Genomic DNA, 24,643 nt, shown 5'->3' on the forward strand with positions numbered 1-24,643 from the left:
CAGTTTAGAGGGTGGCAACTAAAATGATCAGTGGTCTTCATCACAATGTGTATGGGAATAGACTTAAAGATCTCAGTATGTATAATTTGGAAGAAAGGCGGTAGGCATATTCTGTAATGATGTGTGCCGAACTTCTAACTCATGCAGGTAAAAAGGGGCATGCTTATGGGCAGGGAAATGGGTGTTTCGTGGGTGTTCTGAAATTTACACTCCTGTTTATAGAATATGGCCCAGTACGTCTAAATCTTCGAGCTGGGATTTGCGACACATTTTTATTGGTGTAAATGGATGCGCGTAGATTTAGGCACTGAAATATCAATTCAGTGTATTCTATAATTGGCGTGTAAATCTAGGTGCCAATTATAGAATAGAACACTAAAACTTAGGCACCAAAAATGTGGGTGCTAAACATCAGTTCTAATATTGCACATAGTTGCCGTTATAGAATACTAGCAAAAGTCCTCATTGTGGCACCTAATTCTAGATGCAAGCACTTACATCACGTTAATGGCTGGTGTAGTTTAAGGCAGCCAAAATGTACTTAATTTAAGCCTTACTTTCTTCATAAAAATTAGGGCTGTACATCGATTAACATTTTTAATTGCACGATTAATCACATAAAGCGCTCCCTCACATTTCCTCCTGTACAGTGCAATGTATAGATAGGAGATGTTAATTCTCAAAACTGACATATTTCAATTGCTAAACTAAAAATAAAACCATCTCTTTTATCTTTGTTGTCTGATGATTTTATCTTTCTAATCATCTTGTTCCCTGTTTCTGGTTCTGCTGCCCTGTGCTCCCAACTCTGTTTCCAGGGCCTCCTGTCCATTCACTATTTCTTTTTTTTCTTCTCCTCCTTCACTTCCTTCCCTATATCCATCTTTCACATTCAACTTTATTCCATTTTTCTTCCTCCTTCTCAAATCTATCTAGTTTCCATCTCCTCCCTTCTCTTTCCCTTCCCCTTCCTCTCCACAGGCACCATCTCCTCCATCTCTCTTCCCTTCCCCTCCCCTCTCTTACCACATGGAGGGGCACTCGGTGTATTCTATAAACTGCACAGAAATTTAGGCTTATTCTAAATTTAGGTGTACTTTATAGAATATGCCTAGGCGTATTTAGTTTTGTCGCCAATTTTTTGTAGTCCTATATGTGCAGCCCTAATAAAAATACTAGTGTAAGTGACTGAAAACTCACCTTAATTTAATGAAAGCACCTAAAATTTACAAATATATGTATAAATAATAGCATTTTATAGTGACTGTGCATTTGCTCGCACTGCCCATGCTCTGCTTACACTCTGCCCATGTGCACACCCACAGTGAAAGTATGCGCCATGCAAACATTCATACTTTTAAACTGGTTAGTGTTATATAAGAGGCCATATATGTGTGTAAGTGGCCACTTACGTGCATAAATTATTTAAATACTGCGATTTATGTACATTCTAGGTGCCCTAAAATTATCCCCTATAGATATTGCACTGCTGAATATATGAATAATTTGAAACATCTAGATTAGACATTCTAAATTCTACCTCAGATGTCCTGCTCAGATTGATATCCATAGGGACTAAAGATCACCTACCCCTGGAAATTGTTTTCTTTTCTGCTGAGTAGACTTGAGCATGTCAGGAAAATTCTCTGTGTTGAAAGAATAACCTAAATGTCAAATTCTTTTCAGGGCTTAGCACAAAATTCATAATTAATGTGTGGAAGCTAAAATACAATCTTTAGTGATTTCTCCAAAGCCCTGGTCAGTTCCAAACCCTGAAAATCTTTTGTGCCCATATTTAGAACAGACTGTGGTGGCAATTTTATAAACTGGCACCCACAATTGGACACTCTGATACAGCGTGGTTCATGCCAATTCTATAATGGCATCTTGACAACCAGATTCCATTATAGAATACCTGGCACTGGTGTGCCAAAATACATGCCTGCCCACTTATGGCAGTTCAATGGCTGGTGCAAATGGGCACTCATAAATGCAGTAAGCCATGCATGCATCTTACAGTATGTGTATGCCAGCCTTCACAGATGAGTGTGGTGCCACTTACGCACCCCCTTATAGATTAGCGCTTAGGGCAAGTAAGGTGCCATTTACGTGTGCTTGTGGTGCACAATTATAGAATTGCCCTTCACAATCTTATGATGCAGTATACAACTGGTTTTTTACCTGGTACATGATAATGAATAATAACCTATTGACCTACTTGACTGTCTTTATCCCTAGGTCTCTCCCACATTGATAGATGATCACATCAGCATTGACTCACTTCCCCCTCATATTTTTACCTGACTGCTCAATTTTGTTTTACCACTGCCCCCTAAATCTATTCTGAGTATGTTTAAAGTCTTTTACAGAGTTTCCAATCCATTCCAGGCATTGTTTTCCTTTCGGTTTCTTTCAAATCTCATAATTCTACAGCCGGGCCTCCTCCAGACAGCTACCAGAATAAGTGAAGATGTAATCTGAGCATTAATCTATCTTGTGCTCACTGGTGTTATGGTTTTAACCATGACTATTCTTTGAAGGTTAGCCTAGCCTTCTTGGAAAGCTGACTTAGAGGGGCATAATCGAACGCGAACGCCTATCTCCATGGGCATTTATGTCCGAAAACGGGTACATGAAGAGGCGGGACAGACCTTATTTTTGAAAAAAATGGACGTTTTTCAGCTGGGCGTTTGTTTTTTTTAGCGATAATGGAAACTAAAAACGCCCAGCTCAAAAACGTCCTAATCCGAGCCATTTGGTCGTGGGAGGGGCCACGATTCATAGTACACTCGCCCCCCTGACATGCCAGGACATCAACTGGGCACCCTAGAGGTCAGTGCAGTGGACTTCAGACAACGCTCCCACATGCATAGCTCCCTTACCACGGGAGCTGAACCCCCAACCCCCCTCCCTCAAAACCCACTACCCACAAATGTACAACACTACCATAGCTCTTAGGGGTGAAGGGGGCACCTACATGTGGGTACAGTGGGTTTTGCAGGCCTCCCATTTACCAGCACAAGTGTTACAGGTAGGGGGGGATGGGCCTCGGTCCACCTGGCTGAAGTGCACTGCGGTACCCACTAAAAGTGCTCCAGGGACCTGCATACACGCAGGCCTCTAGGACTTGTTGCTGCTATATAACATTGGCACACCAGTTGACACTTGAAGACTAATCTCTCCGAAAACGTCCTTTATTGGAATAAGCACGCTTACTCACAGTTAACTGCAGATAAGAGGTTGTGCCCCACTGGCAACGAGTCTCCCTGGTACTGAGATGAGCAGTAGGTCAGAGCTGGCAGAATGCTGTACAATGCCCTCTTTCAGTCACATTCAAGGGAAGAACTAAGTTCTGTAACATGGCTAACACGTGAAAGGGATCTAAAACTGGCTTACAAAAATGGCCACTACCTCATGGACTACCGGAAACAAAACAGGGCACACTCTGACCCAGTAAGCAGGGGGAAAAGCACCATGGGAGTAGAGCCTACCAACTACCAACATCGTGAGCATTTGCCACAAGCTAGTGGAATCACGGAGCCCAATACCCTACACCCACCACAATGCATTGCTGATGTGACTCTGCAGTGCGCATAACAGAAAGGTGTCACACTCACCCGAGAGCCACATCAGAACCAGGGAAAGGCTGTCACAGGATAGAACACATTCTGCTGTCATAGAGGTGGGTACGGCATTTGAGGCTGGCATAGAGGCTGGAAAAAAAGTTTGTAAAGTGGTTTTTTTTTGGTGGGAGGGGGTTAGTGACCACTGGGGGAGTCCGGGGAGGTCATCCCCGATTCCCTCCAGTGGGCATCTGGTCAGTTGGAGCACTTTTTTGGGACATGTTCGTGGAAAAAAAAGGGTTAAAAAAAAGTGACCCAAAATCGCGATTAAAAACGCCTTTTTTTCGATTATCAGCTAAAGATGCCCATCTCTCCTCGGCTGATAACCACGCCCCAGTTCTGCCTTCACCAAGCCTCCAAGCCCCCATCAACTTTACCCGTTTCCGCGACGGATTGCAGTTGGAAATGCCCAAAATCGGCTTTCGATTATACCGATTTGGGCGCCCACGGGAGAAAGATGCTCATCTCCCGATTTGGGTTGCAATATACCGTATTTTTCGGACTATAAGATGCACTTTTTTCCCCCCAAAATTTGGGAGGAAAATGGGGGGTGCGTCTTATAGTCCGAAGGTAGCGTTTTTGGATCGCCGTCCCGTACTTACGCGATGCCATGTTCCGTGGTGGTCTAGTGACGTCGGGGCAGGAAAGAGCCCCCTCTTTCCTGCCCATCGCGCTGCTCTCCGTGCTCCTCACTGCTTCCTGATGGTCTCGGCGATATTCAAAACATTTTGAATCTCGCCGAGACCGTCAGGAAGCAGTGAGGAGCACGGAGAGCAGCGCGATGGGCAGGAAAGAGGGGGCTCTTTCCTGCCCCGACGTCACTAGACCACCACGGAACATGGCATCGTGTAAGTACGGGACGGCGGTCCAAAACTCGGACAAGACGCACCGGAGCACCTAGGTTTTAGAGGAGGGAAAAAGGAAAATTTTTTTTTTCCTATTTCCCTCCTCTGAAACCTAGGTGCGTCTTATGGTCCGGTGCGTCTTATAGTCCGAAAAATATGGTAGGCGTTTTTCTGTTTCAATTATAAGCTGGATAGTCATGCCCCTGATGCTAGGCTTGTAACTATCCGAAATCTGAATATCCCTGTGTCTGGTAACATAAAATGAATTGCTAAAAAAACCAGGACTATAGCTAGAACTACTTCAGTGTCACAATATAATCACCATTCATGAATGTATTATATTTTTGTAGAGTACCCTCAGATATTACCCACTCTTTTAAGCAGACAATAGTACTGCTAACCGGTGGTATAGCACTTCTTTCATTGGGTTACTCTTTTAAGGTTTTTTGGTATTTTTTAGTTTACAAAAAACCACACAAATGCTATTAATATGGTATCTTCCACGATACTTATGTGTGATTCAACCTACACCTGGAATCATTAAATAAGACAAGAATGGCATAATAATTCAAATCCCAATCCACTTATCTTTCTTAGGGATGCCTCGCTGGAAATAAAGGCAAAATTGTAAATGTCCAACCGCCTTCCCCTGAAACTGCCCAACTCCGCAGGTTTCATATACTTTCTTCAGGGACTAGGGTTAAGGCCGTCCTCACTCTTCGTTAGTGTAAGAGAAGACACTGCGAGACCCTTCTAACAGACGTTATTGTAGCTTATATAGGCGCTTCTATTAAGGCTTTGCACTGGAAGTGACTTTTTGGACATCACTACATCAACAAGCTTTATATAAAAAGATTTTACCAGAGCCTATGAACACACAGACATACTAAAAACTCATGCAAAGAAAGATAAGTGGATTGGGATTTGAATTATTATGCCATTCTTGTCTTATTTAATGATTCCAGGTGTAGGGTATGATGACCTTCTTGGAAGCCTGATGTAGATATAATGCCACTCTCTGCATAGTGACTTGCACTTTTCACATTTTACTCTTTTAACATTTCATATGACTAATAAGTCCCCTCCCAAATTTCTACTGTTTGTTTCTCCTGCCTGTGTTTGTCTCAAGCAGAGTTAAGTTCTGTCATGGTTTTGATACTGGTAGGCTACTAAACTAATTGCTTCTTCTTTTTGCTGATGCTTATCTGCTTCTTAACAAGTAAACAAAATGGTATAACATGTTTTCATATTCTTAACAGGTAAGCCTGCTATTGCTCACAGAGATATAAAATCCAAAAATATTTTGGTGAAAAGGAATGAAACGTGTGCCATTGCAGACTTAGGTCTTGCCGTAAAACATGATTCAGTACTGAACACAATTGACATACCTCAGAATCCCAGAGTGGGAACGAAGAGGTAAGTTTAAAAGTGTTTTATTTAAGACTTGAATGAATAATTAGAGAGTGAATCAGCTCTTATTTAAATTTAGTTTAGGGGAACATAAGGTTGTTTAATCTAGACTAAATTAACTCCCTTCCAACCCTGATTCAAATGAGGTTCTGAAATTCACCTGCTCTTCTTATTTGACCAAAATCAAAATAGTTTTTTAACACCACCGATGCTTCTCCTCAGCAGTTTCTGATTTTAGTCATATTCTAAGCCTTTTCCCCCAGATTCTATATAGTGTGCTTAGATTTAGGTGCCAAAACCAGCACGGATTCTATAACCTCGCTTAACTTAATTGGCTTAACAAGCTCATGAGTGCTGACAACAGCACTTAGCAAGCAATAATGAGCACCAATTGGCACTAATTAGGATTTAGACGCACAACTCGCTAAAATATTCTGTAATGATGTGTACCAAACTTCAAACACATGGAGGCAAAGAGGGGTGTAGTTATGGATGGGAAAATGGTCGTTTCATGAGCGTTCCAAAATTTAGGCGCCTAGTTATAGAATATGGCCCAGTGCAGCTAAATCTACGTGCTGAGATTTATACCAGGTTGTCCTTGGCGTAAATGGATGCGCGCAGATATCAGCGCTGAAATATCAAGTAAGCATATTCTATGATCGGCACCTAAATCTAGGTGCCAATTATAGAATACGCTTAGTTGGCACTGATTTCAGTGCTGATTTTTTTAGGTGCCATATATAGAATCTCCTCCTTTATGTCTCCCTGCAGCCCCTTTACTGCTTAAATGCTTTAGCATTTTGTTGCCCTTTATCACTATATATAATGGGCTAGATTTTGTATATAGTGCCTGAAAAATCTACGCGGAAAAAAAATTATGCCAAGATGTATTCTCTAAAGTATGCCTACATTTTATAAAATAGACTTAAATTTCAACATGGTATATATTTTATTTATTTATTTATTAGGATTTATTTACCGCCTTTTTGAAGGAATTCACTCAAGGCTGTGTACAGTAAGAATAGATCAAACATGAGCAATAGGCAGTTACAGCAGTAAAAATATTCAACTAACAATATAAAGTATGGCACAGTATACTATTTCACCAAAGTGTGTTTAAATTAAGGGCCACTGGTTTCTTATTCAGATTCTTATTGTATTTACCACGTGGTGTTAAAAATATCCTGCCCCTTGCATGTGAATCCAATTGTATACAAATTTTATTAATTTTATTAAATGGACCTCAGAACTTCCCAGCTTGGCAGTTCTAGTCAGAACACAGTTTGCACTATATTTTCATATATGTACTCAAGCTGCACCATGGAGGTAATTTTATCACTGGTCCAGTATTTACTATATATATATTGTCAGGCTCAGTTATTCTCTCGTCAGCTGGAAAAGTCATTGGTTTTTCTCCCACAGGAAGTTTTTTTCCAACTGACGAGGGTTCAAAATAATTTATCTTTTTATATATATATATATGCACTTTAAAATGCTATGAATATTATAAAGTGTTTTAAATGTGCTCGGACCATACCGTTTACACCCATTATATCCCCAAGAGGAATATGTGGTGGTGTCACAATGGAACCATCATTGCACATACGATGTTCCGCCTCCTAATATTTGTGTATGTACATACAGCTGAGCCCAAGTAGATCTTTATCACCAGTGTATGCATATATCTATAATAAATATGTATAGGTCATAAACTACTCACATTAAATACTGTTAGGCTTGAGCTCAAACCTCCGCCCTTACATTATGGTGCATTCCATATTACCATCCGATACATAGATAATAGAACATACAATACAACATTTGTTTGAACCTAAAGGAGGTATATGTTAATTCATGACACCCTGATCTCACTTCCCCCACATATCTTACATAAACCAACCCACAATGCGATATACACATATATTCACACAGCTATTTCACTTCCCTTGGGGTATATTGTGCTCGTGCTTGTGCTTCATTAAAATCACATATCATTCATCCATTCCAATCTTGCCATAACAATAACTGCTCCCTTTAACTCTGGCCAAGTTTCAAAAGTCTTCATCAGAAAGAGAAAAATGCTAATCCTTTAAACCATTTTACAGGCATCATAAATGCCCCGGGTGGGATCGCCTCTGGAACCCTTCCTCACTCCACTCTTGGGGATATAATGGGTGTAAGCGGTATGGTCTGAGCACATTTAAAACACTTTATAATATTTATAGCATTTTAAAGTGCATATATAAAAAAAGATAAATTATTTTGAACCCAAGTTTATTATAGTGAGGGAATAACTGTGCCTGAAAATATATATATAGTAAATACTAGACCAGTGATTAAAATTATCTCCATGGTGCAGCTTGAGCGCACATATGAAAATATAGTGCAAACTGTGTTTTGAATAGAACTGCCAAGCTGGGAAGTTCTGAGGTCCATTTAATAAAATTAATAACATTTGTATACAATTTGATTCACATGCAAGGGGCAGGATATTTTTAACACCACATGGTATATACAATAGGAACAGTATACTATTTGCAATGTCAACACAATACGTAATAGCACATTATAATTGATAGTGAAGGGTAAGGCAAAGTTTTAACATATAGATGGGTAAGAAAGTAGGAAGAGTAAGAAAGTAAGGTGACTGATTTGAAGAAAGTTGCACATGAGGTCAGAGAGATGGTTAAATATTATCTCAGCTAGAGTAGGAGTGGATAAACATGTCCTGCTGCAGTATGTGCAGCCCGAGTCACTCCTTGTGTGTGTGAGTGAGACTAACAAGTTAGTTACTTCTTCCATTAAAGGCCTGGTTGAAGAGCCAAACCTTCACCTGCTTCCTGAAGTAGAGGTAGCCTTGTGTTAAGCGGAGCCTTTCAGGCAATGCATTCCAGAGTGTGGGGGCTACTCCGGAGAAGGTTCGCTTGCGGGTATCACATTGTGTAATATCTTTTGGAGAGGGTGTGGTTAGTGAAAGTCCTTGGGAGGACCTTAGTGTCCTTGCCAGTGTGTGGAGGATCATCCTATTCTTCAGATACTCAGTGCCATTTCCTTTCAGGGCCTTGAAGATCAGACATAGAGTTTTAAATTTAGCCCTGTATTGTACTGGTAGCCAATGAAGTTTTTGCAAAAATGGTGTGATGTGGTCACATTGCTTGCAACCTTCTATGAGTCTTGCTGCTGCATTCTGAATCAGCTGGAGCTGGTGCAGGCCCTTTGTAGTCAGACCATTGTATAGGTCATTGCAGTAATCCAGTCTTGATGTTACCATGGCATGCACAACTGGGATAAGATTTACATTCTCGATGTAAGGAGAGAGGCAGAGTAGTAGAAGCAGCTCTTGAAGGTTGCTTGGATTTGGGGAATCAGAGTAAGTGTTGAATCTAACCATATTCCAAGGTTCCTAACTTGTGATTTGAGGGGGAGTTCATACTTCCCAAAAGGGATTTTGATGTCAGGTATGTATCCACTTGTGATAGGGACCCAGAGAAGCTCGGTTTTACTTGGTTTCAGGCAAAGTTTGTTGTGTTTGTTATGTGAATTGATGTTAGACAGGTAATCAGTTTATTCAAGGCTGTAGGTAAGTCAGGTTCAATGGGTATGAGTAGCTGCACATCATCCACATAGATGTAGAACTGAGTGTCCATTGACCGAATCAGCTCAGCTAGTGGTTTGAGGTAGATATTGAACAGAATAGGTGACAGTATAGATCCTTGTGGTACCCCGCAGGTCAGTGTCCATGGTGGTGATGAGTTGCTGTCAGTCATTATGGATTGTTGACTGTTTGATAGATAGGATCTGAACCAGGCAAGTACTATTCCACTGATACCTGTTTCTGTCAGTCGTGCTAGCAAGATATCATAATCCATAGTGTCAAAAGCTGCTGAGAAATCTAGCAGTACTAACATTGAAGCAAATCCCTTGTCTTGGTTTCTGTGAAGATCTAGCAGGGATACGAGGACTGTTTCTGTTCCATAACCAGGTCTGAATCCAGATTGACAGTTACTCTTTTCTAGCCATTCATTAAGTTGAACACAGACAGGATACGCTGAGCAGCTTGCCATGCAACCAAACGTCTATTTAGGCCATGTTTTACTTGCTGTAAATCCCGATGCTTAAATTAAGCGCAGATCAGGTGTATTCTATAATAATTTGCATAAATTTTAGAAATGCCCATGCCTGCCCATGGCCATACCCCCTTTTGAACTATGTGACTTAGAATTTAGGAGCACCACATTATAGAATATACTTAGCGAGTTGTGCGAGTAAATCTCAATGCCAGTTAGTGCTGATAATAGCTTGTTACCATTCCAATTAACAGCACTGATTAGCTAGTTAACCAATTAAGTTATGCACCAGGTGCAATATATAGAATTCAGGGGAATATGCTTGAGTGGTGTCTGTCTGTTACCAGTAGTTGATGCCCTTGTGTGCACTCTAGTCTGTAACTGGTCCTCATGGGCCCAACCCAACACTGAACTGCTCACCTTGCTGCAAGGATGGATGACACTGCGGGCACAGCATTGTATGACATTGGTGAACCCAGCATTGGCTTCTCCTACCCGACAGTATCAGTGCTGCATCCCCCTTCCTCCCGCTGTGCTCCTACCATTGTCTCCTCCAGCCTGTGTGGGGCGGTCTCACTGTCTGCTGGATTTAATGACTCATGTCAGCTGCAGCTGTCAGTGGAAAGAGCGCAGCAGTATTGGGAAGGGTTAGTGGCACAAATACCGTCTGGTGGGGGCAGCGGCGTACCAAGGGCAGAGCGGTGCTCCGCTGGTTCCGCCCTGGAACAGGTTACTTCCTGTTCCAGGGCAGAGGGAGCCAGCGGAGCCGAGAGCCGCGCGGCTGCTCCCAGCAGCTAAGAATGTTGTGGTCCACCATGTCAAATGCACTAGACATGACAAATTACATCAGGATTATCTTTTTGTCCAGACTAATTGTTTTCTTGAAGTTGGAGATTAGAATTGTATGGACTGTTTCAGTGCTATACGAAGGACTGAAACCTGATTTTGATTTGTGTAAAAATGAAAAGATGAAAGATATTCCATAAATTGGGCAGCAATGATACCTTCCATGGTTTTAGTTAGTAGAGGTATAGATGCTACTGGCCTGTAGTTGGTGACATCTTTGATCGAGGCAGATACATTTTATAGAATAGGAGTAAGTATAATTGAACCCATATTCTGTAGGAGATTGATATACATGCTTGGGACTTCTTTCGGAAGGTAACTCACAACAGCATTCAGAGAACAATGAGAGGAGAAATATTTTGTTAGAAATGACCTTACTGTCTCCAGTGATGGGTCAAGGGAGGAAGACTATGATCTTATCTATTGGCTGCTAAGCCTCCATATAGGTTTCTCGACTCATCTGGTAGGGTAGTAGAAATTTAATTAAACTTTATGGCATCTTTTCGTATTGTAAGGATTTTGTTCTCGAAATATGATGCTAGTTGAGATGCAGTAGGGGTTGATTCATTTATTTGGGATATTAGTATTTAGTAGGAAGTTAATTAATTTGTAGAGTTTTTTTTTTAGTATTTAGAGTAGAATCACCAATTTGTTTGCTATAGTAAAGGCTTGTTACTTCTCTAATTTTAAATTTATAGACCCTTATTGCTGATTTCCAACTTTGTTTATTGGAGTCTGACCTGGTTTTCGTCCACTTTCTCTGAAGTTTACGGCAATGCCTTTTCAGTAGGAGAGTTTCATGATTAAACCAAGGTAATGTTTTTTGGGATGATTTGGCTTTAGCTTTTGTAGGAGCTAAATTGTCCAGAACAGATTTATATAAAGCATTCCAATCAGCTATGAAGTTGATTGAGTCTATTTGAGGTAAGTTCTGGTTATTTAGTATATTGGACCAGGATTTTATGTAATCAATTTTACCTTTAGATTGAAAAACTGAGGGGGGGGGGGGGGGGTCTCTTGAATTGAATTGTTCAATTGATTCCTTCCAGTATAAGGTGAAATTTAATTTTTTATGGTCTGACCAGGGTACTGGAGACCAAGAGATATTGCTAATGTGATGGTTGCTTGAGTCGTTAAGTCTGTAGACCAGTAGATCTAATAAATATCCTTTGATGTGAGATGCAGTAGTTTGTGAGTGAGTGAATTTCCATGATGACATGAAGTTAAGGAACTTTCTGGTATTAACATCATTCACATTATCTAAGTGCAGGTTGATATCTCCCCCAAGTATTGACATTGTTATTTTTAATACATATGTTAGAGATAAATTCTAAGAAAGATGGATTCAGTGGAAGACCAATTATCTAGTATGCAATAAAATAGATTAATCAAATTAAGTAGACCTGTATCCTCCAAGTGTGGGGACTTAATTCAAATATAATCACAATCCTCCCAAACACTTCCAATTTGAAATATTCATAAAGTAGTATCCCAGTGCTTCAAATCAACTTTTTCATTTTATCTTTCAAAACGGGGATCTTCAGATTCAAACCTTCCCGCCATTCGGAACTGCTGTTTCCGTACATTGGCGTTATTTACATCCTCATTGATCCACCCGTGTTGAAATATTTTTTCTATTATTTAATGCCTTTTTTTTATATTTATATGTATATATATGCTTCCAAGTAATTCTATATTCAATTCTTCCTTATAGTCAAAATTTTAAAACTTAGCTTTATAGTTGCAATTCAGCAGCATTTTTCTCCCAGAGCAAACCTCTGCCAACATGGCCAGGTTTCGATATTCTTCTTCAGGGAAGAGGTATGCAATTCAAAGTGTAGCCCTTCATATCACCATAGCCATTTTTTCTTTTCTTTTCTATGGTGATATGAAGGGCTACACTTTGAATTGCATACCTCTTCCCTGAAGAAGAATATCGAAACCTGGCCATGTTGGCAGAGGTTTGCTCTGGGAGAAAAAATGCTGCTGAATTGCAACTATAAAGCTAAGTTTTAAAATTTTGACTATAAGGAAGAATTGAATATAGAATTACTTGGAAGCATATATATACATATAAATATAAAAAAAAGGCATTAAATAATAGAAAAAATATTTCAACACGGGTGGATCAATGAGGATGTAAATAACGCCAATGTACGGAAACAGCAGTTCCGAATGGCAGGAAGGTTTGAATCTGAAGATCCCCGTTTTGAAAGATAAAATGAAAAAGTTGATTTGAAGCACTGGGATACTACTTTATGAATATTTCAAATTGGAAGTGTTTGGGAGGATTGTGATTATATATAAAATAGATTAAGGCATATTGAGTCATATAGGGAATCATCCTTGATTTTACATATAATAATTTCTAGATTCAGGTAATTGAGATTGGAAATTAATTCAATCTTGAAAAAGGATTTATAAATAATGGCAATTCAGCCACCTTTTTTGTAATGGTTGAGCTTTATGGAAAATTTTGTATCCTGGAGTACATACATCAAGGAATATTGGATCATCAATGAGGTGTAACCAGGTTTCTGTTATCAGTGCCAGACCAAGAGTTTCCTCCTCAATCCACCCTCTGATTAGGTCAGTTTTGTTTGGATCTGGCATTTATATATCTGACTGGAATAGACAAGAAGGATATTTGATATTTATTAGTTGATGTAGGGAATGGGGAGAGCTTAATTTGTTTTTAACTTGAAAGGATCCAGATCAGTGTGAAGAAAAGTGGTTTTGTTCTGATATATTATTTCAGGTCAAATGACTGAGTATACAGAAATAATAGGCATGGTTATGTTCATAATGAAACCAATTAGGCCTTGCTCATGTGGATGTAATCATTGGGATGTTAAACTGTGATTCTAATGCCTCAGATTGAGGATTTAGTAGCCATCAGCATAGAGCAATATAACAGAGCCAATTAGTAACACTGGTTTGTGAGAACATTTGTAAGGAGGGTGAGAGCAATTTACAGAGACAGAGCAAAAATTAGTATTCAATAATATAAATAGAAAAGGGTCATAAAAACAGTTGCTAGAAGTACAGTAGTAACCAAATGCAAAGGTATTGACAGAATTTGTTAAGTAAGAGTAAGGATTAAATAAAGGAATATTCCCCCAATGTAGCGTACTAGCACTTAGTTGAAGGCAAGACACATCATCTTCCACCTATGCTGTATAGGTCGACTGAGGACAGTTAAAGTTTACATTCAGTCTAATAGCATTAAATCTTCAACGCAGAAGATATAGCAGTAACAGAAAAAATAAAAATAATTACAATAATTCACAGAAAGGAATACCTATAGGAGATTATCCTCATCAAGACGTTTCTCTTAGTTCCTCCTCCTAGAAATTACAGCTTTGATGCTAACTCGAGAAGGCCAATCTTCACAGACAAACATGATACCAGGAGCGATCAATCAGGTTTAGACCTGGTAGGATTAAGGACCAACAGATGACATCAAAATAAGTTATATGGACGGAACCAGGCTCAAGGAAGTGGACTTCCCTGGACTACATTAGTTGCACACAAAGTAGCTCATGAAGCTGTGTATGAAGGGGAGCACAAAGGGGTGGGCCATGCCCCTTTGCCATGATGCCTGAGGCGCGATGCCTCAGATGCCTTGCTTGTTTTCAAATTGAGCAGGAAGTAACATCACCACTTGATGCTCTCCAATACTGTCACTGGCTGAACTGCTGTGAGTGGTAAGCAGTAGAGAAATCTCCTAGTTTGGATGGGGCTGAAGGCAAGATGTAGCAGCCTTGGGTTGGGTGTGGAATGCTCAGGATGAGTGATGTTATGCAATGCCTCAGATGCTTTGTTTTCAAATTGAGCGGAAGGTGATGTCACCACTTGATTCTCTTCAACACTGCCACTGGTGAACTGCTATTGGTGGTGAACAGTGGAGAAATCTCCCAGGTGTGATGGGGCTCAAGGCAAGGTGCAGCAGCCTCGGGTCAGGTGCAGGAAGTTCAGGATGAGTGATGTTATGCAACATCTCAGATGCCTTTCTTGTTTTCAAATTGAACGGGAGGTGACATCACTGCTTGACACTCCAACACTGTCACTGGTTGAACTGCTGTGGGTGGTAAGCAGTAGAGAAATCTCCCGGATGGGATGGGGCTCAATGCAACATGTAGCAGCCTTGGGTCATGTGCAGCAAGCTTGTAGTGTTATACAATGCCTCAGATGCCTTGCTTTTTTTCAATGGTTTAAGAGGTGACCCGGGAAATTATAGATGGTGAGCCTGATGTTGATGCCAGGCAAAATGGTGAAGACTCATTTCAGGGTTCTTGGGATGAGTTAGGGGACAGAATCAATTCCCACTTGCTGCTGCCCTTTTCAAAATGGCACTGCTGTCCTTTAATGGTAGTCTCGCAGTATTACTGTTAGGGTTCAAGCAGCTGTTTAAGGGCTTTTTTCCTTACATGGTAGCTTGAACCTCCGACTACTGCTAGGGGTCAGTGGTGCCATATTGAAGAAAGAAGCCATCAGGACAGGAATGAATGAGGATTGCTCCGGCCTTTGTCACCTCCTGGGATGAGCGGGGTTATGTGGGCAGGCATGTGAGTGGAGCAGGAGGGAGGGAGGAAGCTGGTTGGCTAGGACCTGATATGGGTGGGCTGGCTGAATGGAAGGAAGTTGATGCAGGCAGGGGACTCAATGTGGGCAGACAGAGGGTGTCAATGTGAGGGCACCAGTGTTGGTTTAGAATGCCACAACCCCTTCATCTGGACTTGCATGCAGTGCCTGTATGCATGTAAGCTTACTCAGAATGATGAGAAATGTTCTAGGGAGTTGCAGAGGGTTTTACATTTACATGCATATTTTTGTTTTTCAAAATCGTGCTTGCATTGTTCTTCAGGAAACCTATAGAGTCAACTTAATAAGTGTAACTGTGTGCAATGTTCTGGGATAGTGTTAAAGTGAAAATATGTACATACATTTCATTTGGAAAATTAGTTTAAAAGTTTGGGGTAAAAATGACCTGCTGAGCAAAAAAGTACCAAAAGTGGGGTTACAAATAACAGAGATAAAGGCTACAAAAGTTTAGAAGGGCAACTTTCCTTTTTTTTTTTTTTTTATAGTTTTGTGTATTATAGGGTCAGTAGAATGGGCCCATGTAATTATTTTCACAACTTTGATGGTTTTCATGTTCTCCAGCCTAAAAACTGCAGTTACCTAAAATGGGGTATGTGATTTCTGGGGTTAATTACTTTTTATTGCTAAACATTTCCCATTTTTTAAAAGATGAAATTAGTTGAAACCTGAGACTGAAATTTTGCAGGATTAGGCAGTTGATATCCCTCTATCTTGTGGTATAAATACGTCACATACCCTACTTCTGATACCTTTTCACTCAGTGAGTCACAAATTATCTTTCTATACTTGTAAAATACCTTTCATAGCTCTGCTGCTGTTACACCTTGCATATTATATCATGCTTCTTCCTGAACACTGCTGTCATTAATAATGTCTGTATTTTTTATCCTTACAGTTTGTTTGTTGATTTTTTTAAAGGTACATGGCTCCTGAGATACTCGATGATACTATAAACACAGAGACCTTTGAGTCATTCAAACGTGCGGATATCTATTCCCTTGGCTTAGTGTATTGGGAAATAGCACGAAGATGTTCAGTTGGAGGTAATCATTAATTTCTTAAAGGTTTTAAAGTTTTATTGAATTACTGTGACTTTCTATAAGCTGAAGAAGAAAAATACTATTCCTGGTTTTAAGGCAATTAGGTCTGAGTTGCAGATATTTACTCCTCCTCAACCTTTGAGGTCAACTATGCAGTCATTTCAGTTGACAGAAAACTATGCTAGGGCTTTTCCCTTAGCTGGCCCTACCTTATAGAATTCATTATCAGAGGATATTTGATTATGCTGTTTAGGAAAATGCATAAAACACACTTTTTCTCCAAGATTTTCTTAATAAAACTGGGTACAGTTTTTACTGTTTTTATTGGTGTGTGTTATTTTATGCAGCTGTTTATATGTTTATTTTAGGATTATACTGTACTGGATTATCAGGCTATAAATATTTTTTAAATAAATACATTCTTTGTTTAGTTTTAGTATTGGTAGATTCATAAAGAGTCTGGTCTAATGAGATGTGGCATTATGTTTGTCACAAGGCCTGCATTCAGTTCCTACTTTTTATTCTTTTCTGACCTAATTAGGTTGGCAGGTTTCCAGCCCTGTCAGTAGAGATTGCTGGGATAGTTGTTCTACCTATATCTCTGGTGAAATCTACATTCTGTTTTCTGTAAAGATTGGCTTATATGTATAAGGGGATACTTGTGGTTGGATATGATGGTTCTGTAAATCCCATCTTTAATGAAAATAGATGAGCTACAGCATTACTACTAGATATGGTACCTTCAGAGGGAGATGTAAGATTTTTGGTAATTCAGCTTTACCAAAATACATTTGTTAGAAAACATTATGTATTTTATGTATTTATTTGACATTTGTGGTACCACAATTTGCTCAAGATGGCTTCACAATGCTGCAGTATAGAAATCAGAGTTCTCTATAATTGCATTTGTAGAACACTGAGACCTCAACAGTAGTTAATTTGTAATTAAAGCTAACCCATATTCAGAAGGAGTGGTGAATACATGGAAAGACCTCCTAGTGGAAGTGGTGGATGAAAAGATTTGGTTTCAATATGCAGGGAATCATGGAATACATACCAAGGAACCTTAGGTTTGAAAAAATGCACCAGGAATGAAATGGAGTGGAGTAGTTGGACCTAAGAGTAGTTTTTGCCATTGAACTCTCTATGTTTCTATCTGTTCAAAATTCTGCAGAACAACTTATATTCCGCCAGTGTCACTATGCTCATATTAGCCCTTTCCTCAAATCACTTCATTGGCTCCCTATCCATTTCCATATACAGTTCAAACTCCTCTTATTGACTTACAAGTGCATTCACTCTGCAGCTCCTCAGTACCTCCCATCTCTCCCTACACTCCTTCCCGGGAACTCCGTTCATCAGATAAATCTCTCTTATCTGTACCCTTCTCCTCCATTGCCAACTTCAGACTCCATTCCTTTTATCTTGCTGCACCATATGCCTGGAATAGACTGCCTGAGTCAGTATGTCAAGCTCCAGCTCTGGCCGTCTTCAAATCTAGGCTAAAAGCCCACCTTTTTGAGGCTGCTTTTAACTCCTAACTCCTATCCTGTGCCAGAGCCAGTGGTTGGGAGGCGAGGATAGAGCTGGGCAGACTTATACGGTCTGTGAAAGAGCCAGTGGTTGGGAGGCGGGGCTGGTGGTTGGGAGGCGGGGATAGTGCTGGGCAGACTTATACGGTCTGTGCCCTGAAGAGCACAGGTACAAATCAAAGTAGGGTATACACAAAAAGTAGCACATATGAGTTATCTTGTTGGGCAGACTGGATGGACCGTGCAGGTCTTTTTCTGCCATCATCTACTATGTTACTATGTTACTATGTCCATGTCTGTTTTATCATTCCCACCTTAAGTAATTCCTTTATCCTATATTTGTCCTGCTTGTCTGTCTTGATTAGATTGTAAGCTCTGTCGATCAGGGACTGTCTCTTACACGTTTAGTGTACAGTGCTGCGCTAGCAGCGCTTAGAGACATGATAAGTAGTAGTAGTACTATGCACTTTAAGAATGAGAAATATGCTGTGTATAATTTAGGGATCCTTTTACTAAGGCACGCTAATGGATTTAGTGTGCGCTGAATGCTGAGATGTCCATAGGAATGTAATGGACTTCTCAGCATTTAGCACACGCTAATTGTTAGCGTGCCTTAGTAAAAGGACCCATAGTTTGAAAAAAAAAGAAATAATTTTGTTATTATTTTTTTAAACCTACTTATCTAGCATTGGTATTGTATTGTATACTAAGGGGTTGTTTTACTAAACTGCGATAAGCATTAATGTAGTCTTCTTTGCACCACGTGACTCTGTATGCGTTTGAGTCATGAGGTGCAGAAACTCTCATGTTGGTCTTGGGTTTTTAAGACCAGCTGGAGAGATCTGTATCGCACACCTCAAACACACACAGAGCTGTGTGGGTACAGAGGGGACAGCATTTGTGCTCTGGTAGTAGTGTTCCCAGCAGTGGCACACTGAAAATATTGCAGGATAATCCCACTGCCAGATGGAAAATTTTCAAGTCACCATGGTGCTCTGGCATCTGAGGTTTGTCAAAATTCTTAACTGTAATCTCTATAAACATATATTCAATGAATTGTCTAAAAAGTTTTGAGAAACAAACCTCAAAAACTAGAGATTGCAAAAAAAATATTTAGAATTAGGGGGTTGTTTACTAAAGCTAAGTTCGAGTTATCTGCAGCAGGGCCCATTTTATTCCTGTGGGCCCTGGTGCAAATAACTCGAGCTCAGTTTTAGTAAACAACCGCCCTAATGTGTTAGCACATGTTAATGTTAATGTGCATTCTTAGAAATTATATGTCATTGCATAAAATCAGCTATTCAGAAATTGCTCTTGGTGAGAGATGTTTATTGGAGTGCTTGATATACCGCTTTCAGCATAAGAATCAAAGAGATGTACATAATAATTTTTTTAAAAACAGGAAAGAGCACTATCATAAGACAGGGCAGTGAAATAGAAAGAATAAATAAGGAGGAGGGGAGGGGGAAAGAAAGAAAGAAGTCAGGATTAAACAGTAGCAGAAGTTGGCAGCCCGCTGGGCCAAGATCCATATCACCTCACCAATGAGAAGGATACATAACAAGAAGCATTGAATGCCAATGACGACAGATGAGCTTAAAGAAGGCAATGTAAATGAGAATATGAAAGTTCTGACCTAAGATTAGATGGAAAGGAATTCTATAAAGAGGGGGCAAGGTAGAAAAATGCTGCACGATGAATGGAGTCTAATCTTGCGCAGTGGACTGTAAGACATGAAGCAGAAGTGGACCGAAGACTCTAAGAGGGGTGATAAGGAGCAACAGGCTGGCAAGGGAAGGAAGGGAACAAGAGTGCAATGCCTTAAAGGCAAAGGTAAGAACTTTGTTCATAATCCAGAACTGTATCGGAAGACAATGATGCTGTCGCAAAAGGGGTGAAACATGATCAAACTGCCTCATGTCAGAAAGAATGTTTGCAGTTTTTTGATCCCAAGAAAGGAGACCCACATAGACTATATTGCAGTAATCGAGTTTTGATGTGAACAGAGCATAGAGAGGGTCACATAGCTATCGTCACTGAGGTAGAGATGGAGAGAGCGGATGAGGCGAATGGAGAAAAACAGCTCTTCCCCGTTGTGGAAATCTGCTTTGAAAAGGTCAGAGCTCCATCTTTGTGGACTCCAAGATACGTAAAGGAATCTACTCGCTAGATAGGAAAACCATAAATGAGTCATTACTCAATTTTTTCTTTACTTGCTTGATATTTTTTTTAACATATCAATGTATAATTGTAAAGAGGGTTTTCAGACCTGTGATTATCAGATGTTGCTTGAGACATTACTTTTGTTCCACTGAAAACTCGGAGGTCTTTTTCTCCTTATACAAGTAAAAATTGTGTGTGTATGAACATTTTTTTATATAATTCATTAAATGTGGGTTTATATTTTTCTTGTGCATCATACAGTCACAACATAGAAGAAAAGTCAATAATGATGCCCAATCAGTATTTCAGTGTATCAAGAATAATAAAGTGGTCGATATTCAGCTGGTGGCACTCAGCATTTTGCTGATTGCTGCTGACCTTTTCCCTGGAAATTCAGTGCCAGGCCATGTCTGGGCTTCAGCATTGAATTTCTAGGTTTGCAGAGTTGACTAAAGCATAATCGGGCATTGCATAAAGATAGGATTGTTTATACGATTACTTTGGCCTATTAAGTGCTGAATATCGACACATAACTGGCCAAGTGTTAACTCCACGTCCTGGACAACCCCCAAAATAGCTGTTTTGCCTTAAGCCCTGTGTTTTTTTTTCAGCAGCATTAACTGGTTAATTGCTGTTGAAAATGACCAGTTAACTCTGAACAGGCAATTTAAACAGCCAGTAGCTATATCACTTTGAATATCGACCCCCAAATATATAATCTATGCACATCTGTTCTTTTATATTCTGGGCTCTGGTAGTTGACCCTGTCTGTAGTAGCACCTAGTGATATGTCCTGTTTCATATTTGTACTACTGTCCCTCATCCTGCTCCTTATTGAATGACAAGCAAAAAAGGCCCGTTTCTCAAAAAAATGAAACGGGCAAGGCTATCATGTAATGGCAATTATGTTTTTAAGTGAACCGCAATTCTTCTGTCGCCTCCCATCCCATCCATATCCACCGATTCTCCTCTGCCCTGCCATCCCTTCCCATCCATGTCCCTTGATTCTCCCCTCCCCTCCCATCCCATCGATATCCAGCGATTCGCTTCTGCCCTGCCCTCCCATCCCATCCATGTCCAGTGATTGATGTTCCATATATGTTACCATGTACGTTTGCACCTTAATGCAATACCATTTGTAATTCTGCTACCCGGAAATGGCAATAGCCATTACGGCAAATGTAAGCCACATTGAGCCTGCAAATTGGTGGGAAAATGTGGGATACAAATGCTACAAATAATAATAATAATAATGTACATTACGTTGGAGTGTCCCTCTGCTTCTCCTCTCTCCCCTGCCCTCCCCTCCATGTCCAGCGATTCTCCTCTGCCCTGCCCTTCCCTCCCCTCCATGTCCCGTGTTTTTGGCCTCCCCTTCATGTCCAGCGATTCTCCTCTGCCCTGCCATCCCTTCCCATCCATGTCCCTTGATTCTCCCCTCGCCTCCCATCCCATCGATATCCAGCGATTCGCTTCTGCCCTGCCCTCCCATCCCATCCATGTGCAGCAATTCTCCTGTGCCCTGCCCTGCTGTCCCATCCCATCCATGTCCAGCGATTGATGTACAGTACGTTGGAGTGTCCCTCTGCTTCTCCTCTCTACCCTCCCCTCCCCTCCATGTCCAGCGATTCTCCCCTCCCATCTCATCTATGTCCAGCAATTCTCCTCTGCCCTGCCCTCCCCTCCGTGTCCTGCGATTTTGGCCTCCCCTCCATGTCCAGCGATTCTCCTCTGCCCTGCCCTCCCCTCCCATCTGTGTCCCGCGATTCTCCCCTCACCTCTCATCCCATCAATATCCAGCGATTCGCTTCTGCTCTGCCCTCCCATCCCATCCATGTGCAGCGATTGTCCTGTGCCCTGCCCTTCCATCACATCCATCTCCAGTGATTCTCCCCTCCCATCCCCTCCATGGCCAGTGACTCTGTCCTTCCTGCCGCCCTCCCTGTAAGCCATCCATCTTACCTCAGGTCGGAGCGGCGGCAGGCAGGCAGGCTGGGCTCGCGTTGCCTCCAGTGTTCCCTTGTCTTCCCTCTCAGTGTCCTACCCTCCTCTGACATCATTTCGTTTTTACGCGAGGGTGGGACACTGAGAGGGAAGAGAACGCTGGAGGCGAGCTGATGTCAGCATGTTACAAACCCAGACAGCTAGCCATCCAGAGAAGCTGAGGTAGAAATTATTATATAGATGCTTTACCCTTGTTAGTAATTTAATTGGTGCTACCCTTGCTGCTTGTAACCTAGGCATCCTGATGTGGCTCTTCTTTGTATATTCCTTCTCCCCAAAATTTCTTTTCTTTTTTTGTAAACTGCTTAGATCTTCTGTGATTAGCAGCATTTTTGCTAAATGTGAATTAATCTATGCCTTTGTTTCTTGAATTGAAGGAATTATTGATGAGCATCAGTTGCCTTATTTTGATATGGTGTCTTCTGATCCCTCGCTGGAAGACATGAAGAGAGTAGTTTGTGAGCAGAAGTTACGACCTAACATCCCCAATCAATGGCAGAGTTGCGAGGTAACATTTGTAATTTCTTACAAAAGGGTACAAATAATACTGTACTGTTGTATATGCTTTATGTGGATTTTTCTTTGCATGTCACATTAATTGGATTCTGATTTTCATTGCTTTGATTTTCAGTCTTTTTTTGGGTTGGTTTGTTTTGGTGCGTTTCACACAGCTGGTTTAATAAAAATGTTTAAACATGACTTGGTTTTTTTTAACTTTCCCTGAATACCGTAACTATATGGCTAGTGCAACTGTGTGCCTAAATGTTAGTCTCATCGATACTGGGTTAAACTAGTTTCAAGCTTATTATGTTCTTGATAATACCGCTCTTTAGTAGCCTTTCAAAGCGGTTTACAAATATTTCAAATAGTAAGAAATAAAAAGGGAGAGGAGAGGAATAACAACAATATATACTGTAGAACAGAAGATCCAAGATGGCCATTTGAACCGGTCACACGTCTCCACGCTTCCTGACAATATCGTTATGCCTAAACGAAGAGGGAAAGCGGTGGCCGCTGCTCCCCTGGGCCAACATACCTCTTCGTCGAATGGCCCCTTGATTTGTTTGTGCGGAGACCGGTGGTATCTACAGGATCGGAGGGTGGCGGATTGGCGGCATCAGTGGCGAATGGAGGTTCTGAGACGCTGCCCCTGCTTGAGGTTATCCTCAGCCCCGATCAACGGGCTCCTCCCCCGCAACCCCAGAGTGTTTCGTCTCCAGTAATGGCGTCGTCTCCGAAGCTACCTGGAATTGGCGTTGCGTGTGAGCCGGCGGGAGCTGGGGAAATCTTCCTGGAAAGTGAAGGAGTTGAGGGAGACAGAAGCCCTCAATCAACCCTGGAGAATGTAAACTTAATTGCGGGAGGAACGCTGGAAAAGGTTAGAGGTTCAGAAGGGGAGAAATTACACACCAAAGGGCTACAAATGCAAGGTACTTTATCTTTATCCTTCTTAGAAGAAAAACCAGCGGAGATTACCCTGGAGAGTCTTTGGGCCTTAATTACTAATTTGGGTAAAGCCATATGTCCTCAAATTCAGGGCCTTGAGTCCCGGGTTAAAAAAATTGAAGAGAATGCTGTGGGTTTGGAGTTGGAAAGGAAAGAAACATTGGTTAAGGTAAACTCTGTCGTTGAAAGTTTGGAGAAAACGTGAGAACTGCAAATCAATGTCGTAAAAGATGTTTCCAACATGAGAAGAAAAATTGAGAACTTGGAAAATGTTCAAAGATCAAAAAATTTGAGATTTTTGAATTTCCCTAGGGTAGTTACTACTACCCCAAGAGAAATGATTAATAGATATTTGAAAGAAATTTTGGGATTCACAGATATCATCTTGCCTCCAATGACTCAAGTTTATTATCTGCCTACTAAGATTACTGATGAACCTGTACAACAACTTGATCAAACATTGGATGTTTCTGAAATTTTAGAAACACCAACAGCAGACTTAATGATTTCAGCAACTTTATTAGTTACTTTAGCCTAAGATATGGATAAAATATTAATTATGAAAAAATTCTTCAAAATAGAGAGAAACATTTCCTGGGACTTAAGGTCCGCATATTTCCTGATGTATCTAAAAATACTCAAAAGAAGCGTAGACAGTTTCTTTTGTTAAAGCCAGGGGTGCTCCAACTGGGTGCCACTTTTCTTTTGCGTTATCCTTGCAAATGTATAATTTGTCATCAGTCGGTTAAATATGTTTTTTATGAATCTGTACAACTATCTGAATTTATAACCGCCAGAAGCTCTTTGAGGTGAAGCTCTTTAATGGATAAGGATACTGATATATAGACCGGTTTAGTTTTCTAGTTGTAAATCTTGGATCAGTGTTGTGGACTTGAGAGTACTTAGTCAAAAAAATGTAATTTTGTGACATTTTCTTTAACTTCAATCCGACGAATGTACCTTTTCTGTTTCAAATGTAATGTTTGTTTAATATTTTGAAACCAATAAATATAATTAAATACTGTAGAACAGAAAGGATAGGGTCTGAATTACCGATCCAGG

General features: G+C 40.6%; 1 protein-coding gene across 4 annotated transcripts in view; it reads left to right on the forward strand.

Moving 5' to 3' along the window:
- ACVR1C (activin A receptor type 1C) overlaps nt 1-24,643 on the forward strand; it is a 61,924-nt gene that overhangs the window by 34,612 nt on the left and 2,669 nt on the right. For all 4 annotated transcript variants that reach the window (XM_030209360.1, XM_030209359.1, XM_030209361.1 and 1 more), the window contains 3 exons: nt 5,728-5,884; nt 16,315-16,439; nt 22,513-22,643. In XM_030209360.1, coding sequence (XP_030065220.1) covers nt 5,728-5,884; nt 16,315-16,439; nt 22,513-22,643 — 413 coding nt within the window. The remainder of the gene's footprint in view (nt 1-5,727; nt 5,885-16,314; nt 16,440-22,512; nt 22,644-24,643) is intronic.

The sequence above is a fragment of the Microcaecilia unicolor genome, chromosome 7, assembly GCF_901765095.1.
Source record: "Microcaecilia unicolor chromosome 7, aMicUni1.1, whole genome shotgun sequence".
NCBI classification, from domain to species: domain Eukaryota; kingdom Metazoa; phylum Chordata; class Amphibia; order Gymnophiona; family Siphonopidae; genus Microcaecilia; species Microcaecilia unicolor.